At 39.9% G+C, this 17,127-nt stretch overlaps 1 protein-coding gene across 1 annotated transcript; it reads left to right on the forward strand.

Annotated features, from left to right (window-relative positions):
• Positions 1 to 3,971: 3,971 nt before the first annotated feature.
• Positions 3,972 to 16,900, forward strand: LOC133538328 (serglycin-like). The gene is made up of 4 exons (XM_061879866.1): positions 3,972 to 4,132; positions 5,989 to 6,130; positions 16,158 to 16,339; positions 16,417 to 16,900. The coding sequence occupies exons 1-4, from the start codon at positions 4,075 to 4,077 to the stop codon at positions 16,524 to 16,526; spliced, it is 492 nt and encodes a 163-aa protein (XP_061735850.1). The 5' UTR covers positions 3,972 to 4,074; the 3' UTR covers positions 16,527 to 16,900.
• The last annotated feature ends 227 nt before the right edge of the window (positions 16,901 to 17,127 follow it).

Below are 17,127 nucleotides of genomic sequence, written 5' to 3' on the forward strand. Positions count from 1 at the left end.
GGGAGGCGTTCGGGTGGCATCCTGACCAGATGCCCGAACCACCCCATCTGGCTCCTCTCGATGTGGAGGAGCAGCGGCTTTACGTTGAGCACCTCCCGAATGGCAGAGCTTCTCACCCTATCTCTAAGGGAGAGCCCCGCCACCCGGCGGAGGAAACTCATTTCGGCTGCTTGTACCCGTGATCTTATCCTTTCGGTCATGACCCAAAGCTCATGACCATAGGTGAGGATGGGAACGTAGATCGACGGGTAAATTGAGAGCTTTGCCTTCCGGCTCAGCTCCTTCTTCCCCACAACGGATCGATACAACGTTCGCATTACTGAAGACGCCGCACCGGTCCGCCTGTCGATCTCACGATCCACTCTTCCCTCACTCGTGAACAAGACTCCTAGTTACTTGAACTCCTCCACTTGGGGCAGGGTCTCCTCCCCAACCCGGAGATGGCACTCCACACTTTTCCGGGCGAGAACCATGGACCCTGTTCTTGGAGGTGCTGATTCTCATTCCGGTCGCTTCACACTCGGCTGCAAACCGATCCAGTGAGAGCTGAAGATTCCGGCCAGATGAAGCCATCAGGACCACATCATCTGCAAAAAGCAGAGACCCAATCCCGCGGCCACCAAACCGGATCCCCTCAACGCCTTGGCTGCGCCTAGAGATTCTGTCCATAAAAGTTATGAACAGAATCGGGGACAAAGGACAGCCTTGGCGGAGTCCAACCCTCACTGGAAACGTGTCCGACTTACTGCCAGCAATGCGGACCAATCTCTGACACTGATCATACAGGGAGCGGACTGCCACAATAAGACAGTCCGGTACCCCATACTCTCTGAGCACTCCCCACAGGACTTCCCGAGGGACACGGTCGAATGCCTTCTCCAAGTCCACAAAGCACATGTAGACTGGTTGGGCGAACTCCCATGCACCCTGAAGAACCCTGCCGAGAGTAAAGAGCTGGTCCACAGTTCCACGAACAGGACAAAAACCACACTGTTCCTCCTGGATCCGAGGTTCAACTATCCGGCGTAGCCTCCTCTCCAGTACACCTGAATAAACCTTACCGGAAAGGCTGAGGAGTGTGATCCCACGATAGTTGGAACACACCCTCCGGTCCCCCTTCTTAAAGAGAGGGACCACCACCCCGGTCTGCCAATCCAGAGGTACCGCCCCTGATGTCCACGCGATGCTGCAGAGTATTGTCAACCAAGACAGCCCCACAGCATCCAGAGCCTTAAGGAACTCCGGGCGGATCTCATCTACCCCCGGGGCCTTGCTGCCGAGGAGCTTTTTGACTATCTCAGCAACCTCATCCCCAGGAATAGGAGAGCCCACCACAGATTCCCCAGGCACAGCTTCCTCAAAGGACGACGTGTTGGTGGGATTGAGGAGGTCTTCGAAGTATTCCTTCCACCGATCCACAACATCCGCAGTCGAAGTCAGCAGAACACCATTTGCACCATACACGGTGTTGATAGTGCACTGCTTCCCCTTCCTGAGGCGACGTGTGGTGGTCCAGAATCGCTTCAAAGCCGTCCGGAAGTCATTTTCCATGGCTTCCCCGAACTCTTCCCATGTCCGAGTTTTTGCCTCCGCGACCGCTAAAGCTGCACAACGCTTGGCCCGTCGGTACCCGTCCACTGCCTCCGGAGTCCTATGAGCCAAAAGAACCCAATAGGACTCCTTCTTCAGCTTGACAGCATCCCTCACTCCTGGTGTCCACCAACGGGTTCTGGGATTACCGCCACGACAGGCACTAACAACCTTGCGGCCACAGCTCCAATCAGCCGCCTCGACAATAGAGGTTCGGAACATGGTCCACTCGGACTCAATGTCCCGCACCTCCCTCGTGACATGTTCAAAGTTCTCCCGGAGGTGTGAATTCAAACTCTCTCTGACAGGAGACTCTGCCAGACGTTCCCAGCAGACCCTCACAATGCGCTTGGGCCTGCCAGGTCTGTCCGGCATCCTCCCCCACCATCGCAGCCATCTCACCACCAGGTGGTGATCGGTAGAAAGCTCCGCCCCTCTCTTCACCCGAGTGTCCAAAACATAAGGCCGCAAATCCGATGACACAACTACAAAGTCGATCATGGAACTTCGGCCTAGGGTGTCCTGGTGCCAAGTGCACATATGGACACCCTTATGTTTGAACATGGTGTTCGTTATGGACAATCCGTGACGAGCACAAAAGTCCAATAACAAAACACCACTCGGGTTTAGATCCGGGCGACCATTCTTCCCAATCACGCCTCTCCAGGTTTCACTGTCGTTGCCAACATGAGCGTTGAAGTCCCCCAGTAGGACAAGGGAATCACCCGGGGGAGCACTTTCCAGTACTCCCTCGAGTGTACCCAAAAAGGGTGGGTACTCTGAACTGCTGTTTGGTGCGTAAGCACAAACAACAGTCAGGACCCGTCCCCCCACCCGAAGGCGGAGGGAAGCTACCCTCTCGTCCACTGGGTTGAACTCCAACGTGCAGGCTTTGAGCCAGGGGGCAACGAGAATTGCCACCCCAGCCCGTCGCCTCTCACTGCCGACAACGCCAGAGTGGAAGAGAGTCCAGTCCCTCTCGAGAGAACTGGTTCCAGAGCCCTTGCTGTGCGTCGAGGTGAGTCCGACTATATCCAGCCGAAACTTCTCTACCTCGCGCACTAGCTCAGGCTCCTCCCCCCCCCAGTGAGGTGACGTTCCACGTCCCAAGAGCTAGCTTCTGTAGCCGAGGATCGGACCGCCAAGTGCCCTGCCTTCGGCTGTCGCCCAGCTCACAATGCACCCGACCTCTATGGCTCCTCCTATGAGTGGTGAGCCCATTGGAGGGATGACCCACGTTGCTTCTTCGGGCTGTGCCCGGCCGGGCCCCATGGGGACAGGCACGGCCACCAGGCACTCGCCATCGTGCCCCAACTCCGGGCCTGGCTCCAGAGCGGGGCCCCGGTGACCCGCGTCCGGGCAAGGGAAATCTGAGTTCATTTTGTTGTAATTCCATAGAAGTCTTTGAGCTGCTCTTTGTCTGATCACTCACCTAGGACCTGTTTGTCTTGGGAGACCCTACCAGGGGGCATGAAAGCCCCCAGACAACATTGGGACACGCAAACTCCTCTACCACGGTAAGGTACCAGCTCAGAGAGGAGTATATATATATATATATATATATATATATATATATATATATATATATATATATATATATATATATATATATATATACATATATATATATATATATATATGTATATATATATATATATACATATATATATATATATACATATATATATATATGTATATATATATATATATATATATATATATACATATATATATATGTATATATATATATATATATATATATATATATATATATATATATATATATATATATATATATATATATATATATGAGATCCAAACAAATGCTGCCTTTACAGATATAGAAATGCAGATATGTTTATATGGTTATTATTGTGGTGGAGTACAGCACTTCATCGCATTGGGAGAACTGTCTGGTGCACTGTGCTTTTATTGAATCTCATAATATCATATAGGTGTAATTGTTATTTTGGCCTGCGCCTGTCTAATCAAGTCATAAAGTGTTTTACATCCAAACAATAGTACACACAAACGTTGGAATTGAAGATGTTGGCACACAAGTAACAACACACACAAATCCAGTACTGTAGTCGTTTCTTCTTCTTTTTTTTTTAACCACTGTCAACGCCATTTATCTCCTCATCCATCCGGCTCCTCTTTGTCATTATCGGGTCAATTAGGACTTAACTGGTGCTTCCTCTTGGAATCTTTGTGGTATTTCCTTTCATGCACTCAGACAAAGATGTGACCTTTTTGATTGGAGTCTGCAAAAGTGAAAGTTTCCAGAAAGGAGTTTTTTCTTTTTTCTTTTTTCTTTTTTTTTTTAACGCAATAAGACTTCAGGAAACCATGACGCAGTCCGAGGGCTGAGCTTAGTCTTAGTGATTGTTTGAGTGTGTGTGTGTGTCAGGCACTTGGACTCCGTGTACAACACAGGAAAGAAGTGTTTTTATTCTCTCTCATTGCCGCGGCCTAAATTTGAGAATGACTGCAACCCTCCTCATCGTCGCCTGCAGCCTCCTCGTCTTCCAAAACGTACAAGGTAAGGTCATGGAACTGTTGCTGATGTGGACATTTTTCCTGTTCTGACAGGCCGACTGAAGGTGAAGGTCTGTGGCTGACATGTTCACATTTGCAAGTGCATTGTCAATCATGTGTCCTCTTAAAAGAAAAATAACTTTAAGTGACACTACTTGGAGGTAAAGAAATCATCAGTTTGTTGTTTTGGTTTCAGAGCAAGCGTCATTGTATTCATTTAGTACACATTTGTAACTGGAACCTTGCTAATTAGGTTTTTGTTAATTCTTTTTTACATATAGCTTTTTTTTAATTTTTTACATTTTTCAATTGCCTTTCTGTGTTTGGAACAAAATTATTCTCTGGCTGTTGTAAGCAATTTTATTGATCATCAAACAAGCACGCCAAAGTTTAAAAAAAAAAGCAGTACTTTTGATAGTGTTATTCAAAGAACGATTGGAGAGGAAATACAATCATTTGTATTATTTTGTAAAAAAAAACATGTCTCAAATCTTTCAACATACAACACTGTAAAAATGTTGATTGCAAATTCACATGAAATTACTGGCTGATAATTGCATTACTTTCACAATAGCATTTACAGTCATTTATTGTAAAGTTACATGCTGTGAAATATAAAAGTAATGTCATTTTTTATAGTAATCTGTTTTGTGGTTAAAGTACATAATGACTAGTATTTCACTGTGATATATAATACAGCAAAATCCTGGTTAATATTTACATTACAGAGCAGTCTTTCCCAAATGTTTTTTGGAAGCTATGTTATTGATCATCAGACACTAAAGAATAATTGTCAACTGTCTAAAAGTAGTTCCTTTGTGTATTTAGAATATAAACTATATATATATATATATATATATATATATATATATATATATATATATATACATACATAGACACTACATACATACATGTATATATGTGTGTGGTGTGTGTGTACATATATACATACACTTATATATATATATATATATATATATATATATACATACAAACACATATATATATGTATATATATATATTTTTTTAAATTATTTTCATTTTTATTTATTTTTTTATTTTTATTTTTTTCTCAATGTTTTATTGCTTCACAAGACCAATTTGTGTGAAGTGTGAAGTATATTTATATAGCGCTTTTCTCTAGTGACTCAAAGCGCTTTACATAGTGAAACCCAATATCTAAGTTACATTTAAACCAGTGTGGGTGGCACTGGGAGCAGGTGGGTAAAGTGACTTGCCCAAGGACACAACGGCAGTGACTAGGATGGCGGAAGCGGGAATCGAACCTGCAACCCTCAAGTTGCTGACACGGCTGTTCTACCAACCGAGCTATGCCGCCCCACAAAAATTTGGTCCCTGAAAAAACTAGTTTGTGTATGCTGTATGCTAGTTTATTGATAATATAAACAAACACATGCCCTTTGATATATATTTGTCGTACATCAATATATTTTATGTTCACTGTCGTTTATGTGTGATGCATCTATTAAAGTTTCACTCCTGGGGAGAAACCACTTTTCTGGACGGTGCTAAACAACTGCAATAAGAAGTAAAAACTTTCAAGAGGTTGTGTAATGTTTTTGACTTTATCGTCGGTAGGAGTGACAGATTTCTGTTCAAGATGATTCAGCTCTAGGACATAACTTCCCTTCGATGACTAACGTCTGATAAATATACATTTTTGAGAAAAGTGATGGCTAATTTCCTTGCATTAATCCAACATATTGAGAAACTCTCCATTACTTCCCTTTTCACCTTCCTGACCGTTTTGTCAACCTGTTTCAGCAGTCATGTTGTAATCTCCTGGCACACACGTTGTATTAAAACGCATAATTCAACATGAATATGTATGTGTGACAGGGGTGCCCAAGACTGCTGTGTATAAGTTTATCAAGTGTCGACCTGAAAGCAACCAAGCAAACTGTGTGACTCAACAAGGACCAGACATGGAGTGGAGTCCTGACCTGCCGTCCAAACTGCCCGCTTCAAGTGCCCAGTACCTGTAAGTATTGTCTAGGGCAGTGTTTTTCTACCTTTGAAGCCAAGGCACATTTTCGTTCATTGAAAAAATGCGGAGGCACACCGCCAGCAGAAAACAAAAAAATGTAAACTCAGTAGTTGATATTGACAGTAAAAAGTCATTGTTGCAATTGTTGGATATGATATCAAACCATAACCAAGCATGCATCACTATATGCTCTTGTCTCAAAGTACGGTCACGAACTGTCACTTCACGCTGTGACTTATTTGGAGTTTTTTGGTGTTTTCCTGTGTGTAGTGTTTTAGTTCTTGCCTTGCGCTCCTATTTTGGTGGCTTTTCCTGTTTTGTTGGTATTTTCCTGTAGCAGTTTCATATCTTCCTTTGAGTGCTATTCCCCGCACCTGCTGTTTTAGCAATCAATACTATTTCAGTTGTGCGGACGCTAACCTTCTTTGTGTGGAAATTGTTGATTGTCATGTCATGTACGGATGTACTTTGTGGACGCCATCTGCTCCTCACCCTGTAAGTCTTTGCTGTCGTCCAGCATTTTGTTTTTGTTTACTTTGCAGCCAGTTTTAGTTTTGTTTTCCATAGCTATCCCTAAACTTCAATGCCTTTTTAGGGGCACTCGCCCTTTTGTTTATTTTTGGTTTAAGCATTAGATACGTTTACAAAGCAATTAGCTACCTGCTGCCACCTACTGATATGGAAGAGTATTACAGGGCTTCTCTTCCGAGCTCTAGACGGCACCGACACTCAACAACGGCCCTTTATCTGCAGATTATGATTCCTGGTTTGCGTAAAATATTTTAAACCCAAATAGGCTAAATTACATAATCTCCCACGGTACACCAGAATGTATCTCACGGCACACCTGTGTGAAAAACACTGGTCTAGGTGCTCTCATTTCTGATCACATTTAAATCCAGAGCTGTTTGTAATATTTCAGTTACCTTATTATTGTACATGAAAAGTACCTCTGAATGGGACACAGTGCCATTCTACATCAGTGCCAGGGTTTATTGATTATAAATGTATTTTAAGGCAGATTTTTTTGATACAACACCTGCATTGGATTAGATTGTGCAGGTTTTCTTAATACTTTATATACCCACAGTAAATATGCCAAAACAGAAAGATACTAAACACATTTGATGTAAAACAAGATGTAAGGAAGTAGCGACTTATACTGTAACAATAAATTGTTTTGTGCTTTTGAATCCCTTTGTATCATTGTTTAATAACCATAAGGCCGGGCCTCATGGGCGGTATAGCTCGGTTGGTAGAGTGGCTTGAGGGTTGCAGGTTCGATTCCCGCTTATGCCATCCTAGTGACTGCCGTTGTGTCCTTGGGCAAGCCACTTTACCCACCTGCTCCCAGTGCCACCCACACTGGTTTAAATGTAACTTAGATATTGGGTTTCACGACGTAAAGCGCTTTGAGTCACTAGAGAAAAGCGCTATATAAATATAATTCACTTCACTAATTCACTTCATTGCGTGAAAAAAACTCCATTATTGCAGGAGCAACCCAGTTTGTGGAGCACTCGGGTAAACATTGGTGCAACACATCCCGTAACCTGTAGTTCAGGCCTTCAAAATAAAATAATAATAATAATAATAATGATCCGCAATGGCCGGAATAAATGTGTTTTTCCCTCCTAATTTTCTGGAAACTTCCCTTATTTTTAAATGGATCCTCCAAATTTGAAAACAATCACTGGTTGGCGTACAAGTTGTTCTAATTTCAAACCAAATGTTCCGTTAGAAAAACATGTTAACTGAATTAATTTATCGCAGTTAGTTGCAAGATCAGTAAAGGCAAGGCAAGGCAATTTTATTTATAGAGCACAAGTCCCACACAAGGCAATTCAAAGTGCTTTACAGGAAAATTAAAAGAAAGAAAAAAACTCTCAAATAAAAATATGAAAATACAATCATCACAGAAATTATCATAATTAATTAAAATCAATCAAATGTAGTTGCCATTCGCACAATTAAATGAAAACGTTTTCCGGCTGGATTTGAACATTGCAAACATTGAGGCCTGTCTCACAAATTCAGGAAGACTATTCTGGAGTTTAGGAACAAAAACTGAAACACAGTATTACCATGTTTGGTCTTGACTCTGGGCACCAGCAAGAGACCACTCAATGAGGTTCTCATAGCCCGGGATGGTTCATAGGGTTCTAACATGTCAGAGATGTACTTTGGCTCAAGACCATGAGAAGACTTGTACACAAGGAGAGCTGTTTTAAAGTCTATTCTCTGAGCAACAGGAAGCCAGTGCAATGACCTAAGCACTGGACGAAAATGGTGGTATTTCCTGGTTCTCATCAGGACTCGAACAGCAGCATTCTGGATGCCCTGCAGCTGCTTTACAGCTTGTTCAGAGAGCCCAGTGAGAAGACCATGACAGTAGTCTAACCTGCTGGAGACAAAGGCATGGAATAGTATTTTTAAGTCTGATTTTAAAAGTATTCTTCTGATGTTGGCAATGTTTTTCAGGTGGTAAAAAACTGCTGATGTTATTGAATTAATGTGGCCATTGAAGTTCAAGTCTGAGTCAATTACTACTCGTAGTTTTTTAATCAGATTATTAGGTTTCAGTGAAAGGGTCGCAAGATGATTAATAGTTTCTCTTTGCTTCTGTGGGCCAAAAACATTGATTTTAGTTTTGTGTTTTGTCTTTAGCTTAAGTAATTTGTTTTGCATCCACACTATCTGTTCGATGCAGCGACAAAGTGAATCAACATGCGGACGGTTGGTAGAGCGGCCGTGTCAGGGTTGCAGGTTCGATTCCCGCTTCCGCCATCCTAGTCACTGCCGTTGTGTCCTTGGGCAAGACACTTCACCCTTGCTCCTGATGGGTGCTGGTTAGCGCCTTGCATGGCAGCTCCCTCCATCAGTGTGTGAATGTGTGTGTGAATGGGTAAATGTGGAAGTAGTGTCAAAGCGCTTTGAGTACCTTGAAGGTAGAAAAGCGCTATACAAGTACAACCCATTTACCATTTAGTGTGATGACTCTTCTTCGGCATGGTAATGCCGGTGTTGTTTTCCCGAGGATGCGTCGAAGCAGAACACAGCAAAGGTAAGATATGAGGTATTTATTAAATAATAAAAGGTTAGGAACAAAAACACTGGTGTAAAGAGAAGGCAAACCAAAAACGCTAGTATGAGAACTAGGAAGTAAAAGTAAACAACTAAGCTGGCACGAAGGTACACAAAAAACAGAAAAAACAATTCCTCAGCATGTGAGCTGGAATAAACAAATGGCTAGCGAGAATATACATACAAAGATGAAGGTCGAGAGTCGTCACTGTTGCGCGTGGGCAAATTAGGATCCGAGGAAGACTGAACAGAAAAGGCTGGCTTATAAAGGAGGGTGATTAGCTGAAACAGATGTGCGGTACGAGTGTAGCAGGTGAACTAATGAGAAACCATAGTGATGGACAAAACAGGAAATAAACGGGTCAGACTGAGAATGAAACAAAGATGGAAAAAACAAACATGTGAAGATCTGAGCAGCAGATCGCAACATTTAGTACTGTAGGTAACTCATCAAGGCAGCATGTTGGTGGACTCAGACTGGATGATTTCTTCAACTGTTGTGACAGTGTTGGGAGTAAAATGTGCCAGCTTTAGTTGACGAGCTGGCTGCAAAGTAACTATTTGTTTCCCAGGAATTATAGTATTTGTAATGCTTTGAACTTTATAATGAAAGAATACTGCAAACTCATCGCATTTTGATGTGGAAATGTATTCTACTGGAAGTGAAATTCGAGGGTTTGTTAATCCGCTTACTATAGCAAACAGGACACGAGAGTTGTTACGACAGTTTGTGATGATTTCAGAAAAGTATTTTTCCCCTGTTCTATGCAAAGTCTGGTTGAAAACATTAAACTTTTCTTTGTAAATCACATAATAGGCTTAGACTTAGACTTAGACGTAGACAAACTTTAATGATCCACAAGGGAAATTGTTCCACACAGTAGCTCAGTTACAATGATGGAAAGTGTAAGGATGGAAAGGACAATGCAGGTATAAATAGACTAAATATAGCGATAACATATGTATGTAATATTCACATAATATATGTACAGTATATTATATATACTGATATATAATAATATATTATGTCTATATCATATATACAATATATAACAACTACCATGTACAATATTACAGTATATGTGACAGCTGTATATGTGACAGGTGTCAGGCAATAGACAAATATCATCTATTGCTGTATGGCGAGTGATCATACAGCTGGATGGAGTGCGGAATGAAGGAGTTCTTGAATCGAACACTGTGGGAACAAAGCTGAATGAGCCTGTTGGAGTATGAACTCCGCTGTCCCTCAATTGTCTTGCGCCATTCCCTTTTCTGTGTGTGGACCGAGTCTTCATTTGTCCATGGCGCCTTTTTCCTACTTTTAACCATTCTAACCTTGACAGGAGCAATGGTGTCCAACAGTTAATTTATATGGGTTCAACAGATCATCAACATTAGCATACAAGTTGTTTTCAAACCTAATCATTTCCACAAACTGAGTCTTCCCCTAAAAACCGCAGACCCAACAGTTGGTTTGGGTCCATCCATCCATCCATTTTCTACCGCTTATTCCCTTTCGGGGTCGCGGGGGGCGCTGGCGCCTATCTCAGCTACAATAGGGTGGAAGGCGGTGTACACCCTGGACAAGTCGCCACCTCATCGCAGGGCCAACACAGATAGACAGACAACATTCACACTCACATTCAAACACTAGGGCCCATTTAGTGTTGCCAATCAACCTATCCCCCAGGTGCATGTATTTGGAAGTGGGAGGAAGCCGGAGTACCCGGAGGGAACCCACGCATTCACGGGGAGGACATGCAAACTCCACACAGAAAGATCCTCAGCCTGGAATCGAACCCAGGACTGCAGGACCTTCGTATTGTGAGGCAGACGCACTAACCCCTCTTTGGGTCTACCAGACAATTTGAAGACAACACAGAAATGATCTGATAGAGCAGCATCGATAGCATTCATATTTGAAATAGCAAGACCCTTAGCTTAGACTAAGCTTCGGTTAAGCACAAAGTTGATTGCAGGTGTCTTTACAGAGTCTTGGAAAAGACACTGTATCATTTAGCTTGAGGCTGTATGTGACAGTTTTTTCACCCTTTGATTTTGATCTGGAGGTAAATGATGACTTCTTACAACTGGATGTCATTTGTAGTGTCTCATGAAGACCTTTTTTGCTTTCCAGGTAAAAAAAAATCCTTGCTTTTAGCGAACATATTTCTTGTTGATATACAGGAAGCTATTTTTTTGGCTTACTCCTTCAATCATGTTTAAAGGGTTGTTGTCACTGACTTGTCAGATGGATTATAAAAAGCATTTAAAAAACAAACAAACATAAAAGTGATTTAGAGTGTCTTGGTTCAATTCAAATAACAATAATAAACATATACCCAAGACTTGTAGAACGGTTTCAAAGTGAAATAATAAAGAATAATAAAACCTTACAGTTTCAATAGGGTCCTTTGGCCCATTGCAAAAGGACTCCTTTGGGAGTCCTTTTGCAATGGGCCTGCCGGACCCTAAAAAGCAGCAAACAAGCAGGAGCAAACAGAGACACGTCTGCACTCCTTGGAAACAGGAAGCACACTACACAATAAGACTAAAATAAATCAAAACTAGTGAGCATTTGAAGCATGGTGCCAGACATGTAGTTATAGAGATGAAACTTTGAAGATTTTTTTTTATGTTGCAGTAAATGTCAATATTAATTGTATGCTTATTATCACACTATTACTAGTTCCAAAGACATGCACCTGGGGATAGGTTGATTGGCAACACTAAATGGGCCCTAGTGTGTGAATGTGAGTGTGAATGTTGTCTGTCTGTGTTGGCCCTGCGATGACGTGGAGACTTGTACAGGGTGTACCCCGCCTTCCGCCCGATTGTAGCTGAGATAGGCACCAGCGGCCCCCGCGACCCCAAAGGGAATAAACGGTAGAAAATGGATGGATGGATGGATATTACTGCTTGACTTCACTTGTACCCTTCTGTGGTGACGTCACAAAGAAATGTTTATTCGTTATACTGTAGTTTCACTGAGCTACTGTCTCATGAGATTTACTGACATTACACAGGATCAATCAAACGTTATATAGCACTTTCCATGCACATACAATTGGCAAGTGTTTTACAGAAAAAAAGAAGGAAGAGATGAAAACACACGCCCACGTAACAAATAACACACACGTTGACAATAACAAAACAAAATATGGCACTGAAGATTGAGGAAAAAAAACGTCGCCTTTGATAACATTGGACACAACACTGGAGAATAACTCAAATTAACGCCATCTAAAAAAATAGCATGAAACATATTATAAAATATATGTAAAAATTAAATATAAATATTACATCAACACATTTATAGAAACATAAAATTGAGATAATAATAGTCAAAATTTGAGCAATACATAACACAGAAAATAACACAATAAAATGTTTTCAATAAAATAAAACATATGAAGTAAAAAGCCAGATTACAAAGTTGTGTCTTTAACCTTTTTTTTTTTTTTAAATGTCAACAGTCTGTGTAGTCCTCAGGCCCTTCGACAGGCTATTGCACAGTTAATCAAATCCCACTGTTCAGTGGCCACTGACTGGTGCACTATTATTATACTGGCTTCAAATGTGACTAAATGGTGTTATTTCATGTCCAGAGGGATCTCAAAATGTTGAAAATGTATTGAGAAGGTGGGAAGGAGGTAATTCAAATGATCTAGCCATGGAAACATTCAATGTATAGTTAATGATTCCAATATTGCGTAATTGTATTTATTTCAGTCATGGCCGGAGCGATAAACCTGGGATTGCTGTACTTCAAATTTGACCTCTTTGAGGCAGTCAACTGTACCATGATTGCAGTAAATGTTTATCGAGGGCTGTGCACTAATTTATTTTTTTCAAAAGCCCCCTTATGAAAAAAATAAATTCTACATTTTTTTGATTTTTTAAAAAGGTCCCAAAGGTGTTTTGTTTTTATCAGTAATTAGAATTACTAGTATTGTGTATTATTTTTGTGGGCATCAGATAAGACCCTCTGAAGCAAACAAAAATTGAGCTGTTTGGCCACAATAGCCAGCAATATGTTTGGAGGAGAAAAGGTGAGGTCTTTAATCCCAGGAACACCATCTCTACCATCCAGCATGGTGGTGGTAGTATTATGCTCTGGGCCTGTTTTGCTGCCAATGGAACTGGTGCTTTACAGAGAGTAAATGGGACAATGAAAAAGGAGGATTACCTCCAAATTCTTCAGGACAACCTAAAATCCTCAGCCCGGAGATTGGGTCTGGGGCGCAGTTGGGTGTTCCAACAGTTACAATGACCCCAAACACACGTTAAAAGTGGTAAAGGAATTGCTAAATTAGGCTAGAATTAAGGTTTTAGAATGGCCTTCCCAAAGTCCTGACTTAAACGTCTGGACAATGCTGTAGAAACAAGTCCATGTCAGAAAACCAACAAATTTATCTAAACCACACAAATTTTGACTGTAAATATTTCTAAAAGCAGCTTGAAGTTTAAAATACTATTTAAAAAACAACAACATTTTATCATGGAACATTGGCTTGTGTAAAACCTAAAGACAACTACCATACATAAACTGGTCAGGTATGATGGGATGAAATTACAGTGAAGATGTTGCTGTATAGAATGTTTCTAATCTGGCAGCCCACACGATAGAGGCGTTTTAAAAACATAAAGCAGCTATGCTCATGGTTGTCAGCCCGCTCTGAACAGGAAGCATAAAAAGGAAGTGCACTGTGACGCCACGTCGGCTCCCACTTCTGGTCTATTGTTTAATATCTGTGTACTATATGTGAAACACTGTTGAAGAGTGGATGTTTGGTTTAACTGGCAACATCTTTAGTTGTATGACATTAAAATCTGATATGTTTCCAATTGCCTGCTTACATTTTTGCATGTCGTTAGATAGTGCAAGTCCGCACTATTCCTGCGACTTGTGGAAGTATAATAATTACCGTGTATTCAATACAAATAAATGATTGCTTTCAGAAAAACTGCTACTAATGCTAATAATTACTAAATTCACACACGGGAGAACATGCAAACTCCCAGAGATGCCCCAATGCTGATTTGAACCCAGATCTCCTGACTGTGCTAACTGCTTTGGATTCAGTTTCCAACAAGTTTGCTGTGCACAGCAGGGGTTCTCAACGGTTTCCAGACCAAAGACCCCCAAACAGATAGAGAGATGGAGCGGGGACCCCCCTACTTATGTATCCTGTATAAAATTGTGTTGGTGTCTTCAGTTAAACTGGCAACTAGCGCCATAATTGTTAGCTGGAAGCTTTTGCTGTTAACTGCTAGTTGGCAATTAGATGCTAATTGCTCGCGGACAAAAAACACCTTAATCGTCAGCTGGCAACTAGCACCCTAATTATTGCCCGCGATTAGATATATATGTGTATATAGTAAACATATATATGTATATGTGTATATGTATATATATATATACTGTATATAATATATATAAATAAATAAATAAATAAATACATATATATATTCTGTATGTATGCATATATGTGTATATATGTATGTATATAGTATACATATATATATATATGTATATATATATACTGTATATAATATATATAAATAAATAAATACATTTATATATTCTGCATGTATGCAAATATGTGTATATATGTATGTATATAGTATACATATTTATATATATAATATATATACAGTATACACATACCCACACATACAGTCTATATATAAATACATACATATAAATACATACTTTATGTATGTATATATGTGCATTTATATATTTTTGTATATAGTGTATATATATTTATATATATATATACATATATATACATACATATATATATATGTATATATATACATATATATATATATATATATATATGTACATATATATACACACATATATATATATATATATGTATATATATATACTAGGGGTGTGGGAAACAATCGATTCGAATTTGAATCGCGATTCTCACATGGTGCGATTCAGAATCAATTCTCAGTTTTAAAAAATCGATTTTTTTTTTTTAATTTCTATTTTTTTTTATATCAATCTAACAAAACAATACACAGCAATACCATAACAATGCAATCCAATTCCAAAACCAAACCTGACCCAGCAACACTCAGAACTGCAATAAACAGAGCAATTGAGGAGACACAAACACAACAAGGAAAAAACCAAAAGTAATGAAACAAAAATGAATATTATCAACAACAGTATCAATATTAGTTATAATTTCAGCATAGCAGTGATTAAAAATCCCTCATTGACATTATCATTAGACATTTATAAAAAAGAAAAAAGAAAAAAAAGAACACTAGTGTCACAGTGGCTTACACTTGCATCGCATCTCATAAGCTTGAAAACACACTGTGTCCAATATTTTCACAAAGATAAAAAAAAGTCATATTTTTGGTTTGTTTAATAGTTAAAACTAATTTACATTATTGCAATCAGTTGATCAAACATTGTCCTTTACAATTATAAAAGCTTTTTAAAAATAAAAAATACTATTCTGCTTGCATGTCAGCAGACTGGGGATCCTGCTGAAATCCTATGTATTGAATGAATACAGAATCGTTTTGAATCGGAAAAATATTGTTTTTGAATTGAGAATCGCGTCGAATCGCGACCCCAAGAATTGATATTGAATTGAATCGTGGGACAGCCAAAGATTCGCAGCCCTAATATATACATATATAGATATTGTCTTTTTTTTTTTTCTGTTTAATAATTGTCACACAAACACGAGGTGTGGCGAAATTATTCTCTGCATTTGATCCATCGCCGTTGATCACCCACTGGGAGGTGAGGGGAGCAGTGAGTAGCAGCGGGATATATATATATATATATATATATATATATATATATATATATATATTATAATATGTAACACTTAATTATAAATACAGGTTATTATTATTAAATGATTCATATCCAATATTTTGCATTTTAATCCAGTGAAGCCTTCCCTGTGGATAAGGATGAGGGTCCAGCAGGGAGGATGAACGAGCTAGTTGACGATGGTTCTGGTTATGAAGGCTCTGCTGGTCAATTCTTGATGGACACATTTGACGTGAACACAGAAAGAGAGATGGGTTCTGGCGAGTCTGAGACCCCCAGAGACACAGAACAATACAAAGGTATGTTTACGTGAATGGAAGCTCCCCAGCTTTATATCTGTGACCTTTGACTTTTTTTTTGTTGTCTACTTCTTTAGTTGGACGACAATACTCGCAGGCCTTCAGGCAGTTCCTCAGGGGCTCTCGGCAAGACTTGGAGGAACCAGCTGAGAAGGAACTGAAAGAAGACCACCTTTTGCAGTTGTAGACTTCTACATGGTCGCTTCATACTGAAAAGTTTTCGCATCACCATCTGGTGGCCACACGTGTATTAAAGATCTTTTGTAGCTGCAGCATTGCTCCTTGTCAAAATAAACATACAATGGAGTTTTTCAGTTAAATTCTTGCTGCTAAACTATACTAAAAAACTAATGCATCTTATTTGATGCTTTAGTCACTTTACATTAACCCACTTGTGTAATAAATATTTCTGAGCCTATGCAAGACACAACATGACAATCTTACACAACAAACTCCCTGAGAAAAAAATGTGAGTTGAGTCATATTCAAAGTTAAGTCATTAAAGCGCTGTTTTTGTCAACAAAATCCTAATAAAGTGTTTCTATCACTGGAAATCAAGAATTACATTTGTGATATCTTACTTCTGTTGCTAACAACATATAACAAGTTTTCAAAGCACTGTACTTTACTTTTTAAATCCATGTGTTATTTTCCCCCATCAACTTTGCAGAAGATTACAATTTTTTTAAATATTTGCATATTTCAACATCTTTTGCTTATTTTCTTTCCTTCATAAGATATTGACCTATTAATACACATTCATTATCATTTATACTTCAATTGAAGTG

Source organism: Nerophis ophidion, linkage group LG02 (assembly GCF_033978795.1).
Source record: "Nerophis ophidion isolate RoL-2023_Sa linkage group LG02, RoL_Noph_v1.0, whole genome shotgun sequence".
Taxonomy (NCBI): Eukaryota; Metazoa; Chordata; class Actinopteri; order Syngnathiformes; family Syngnathidae; genus Nerophis; species Nerophis ophidion.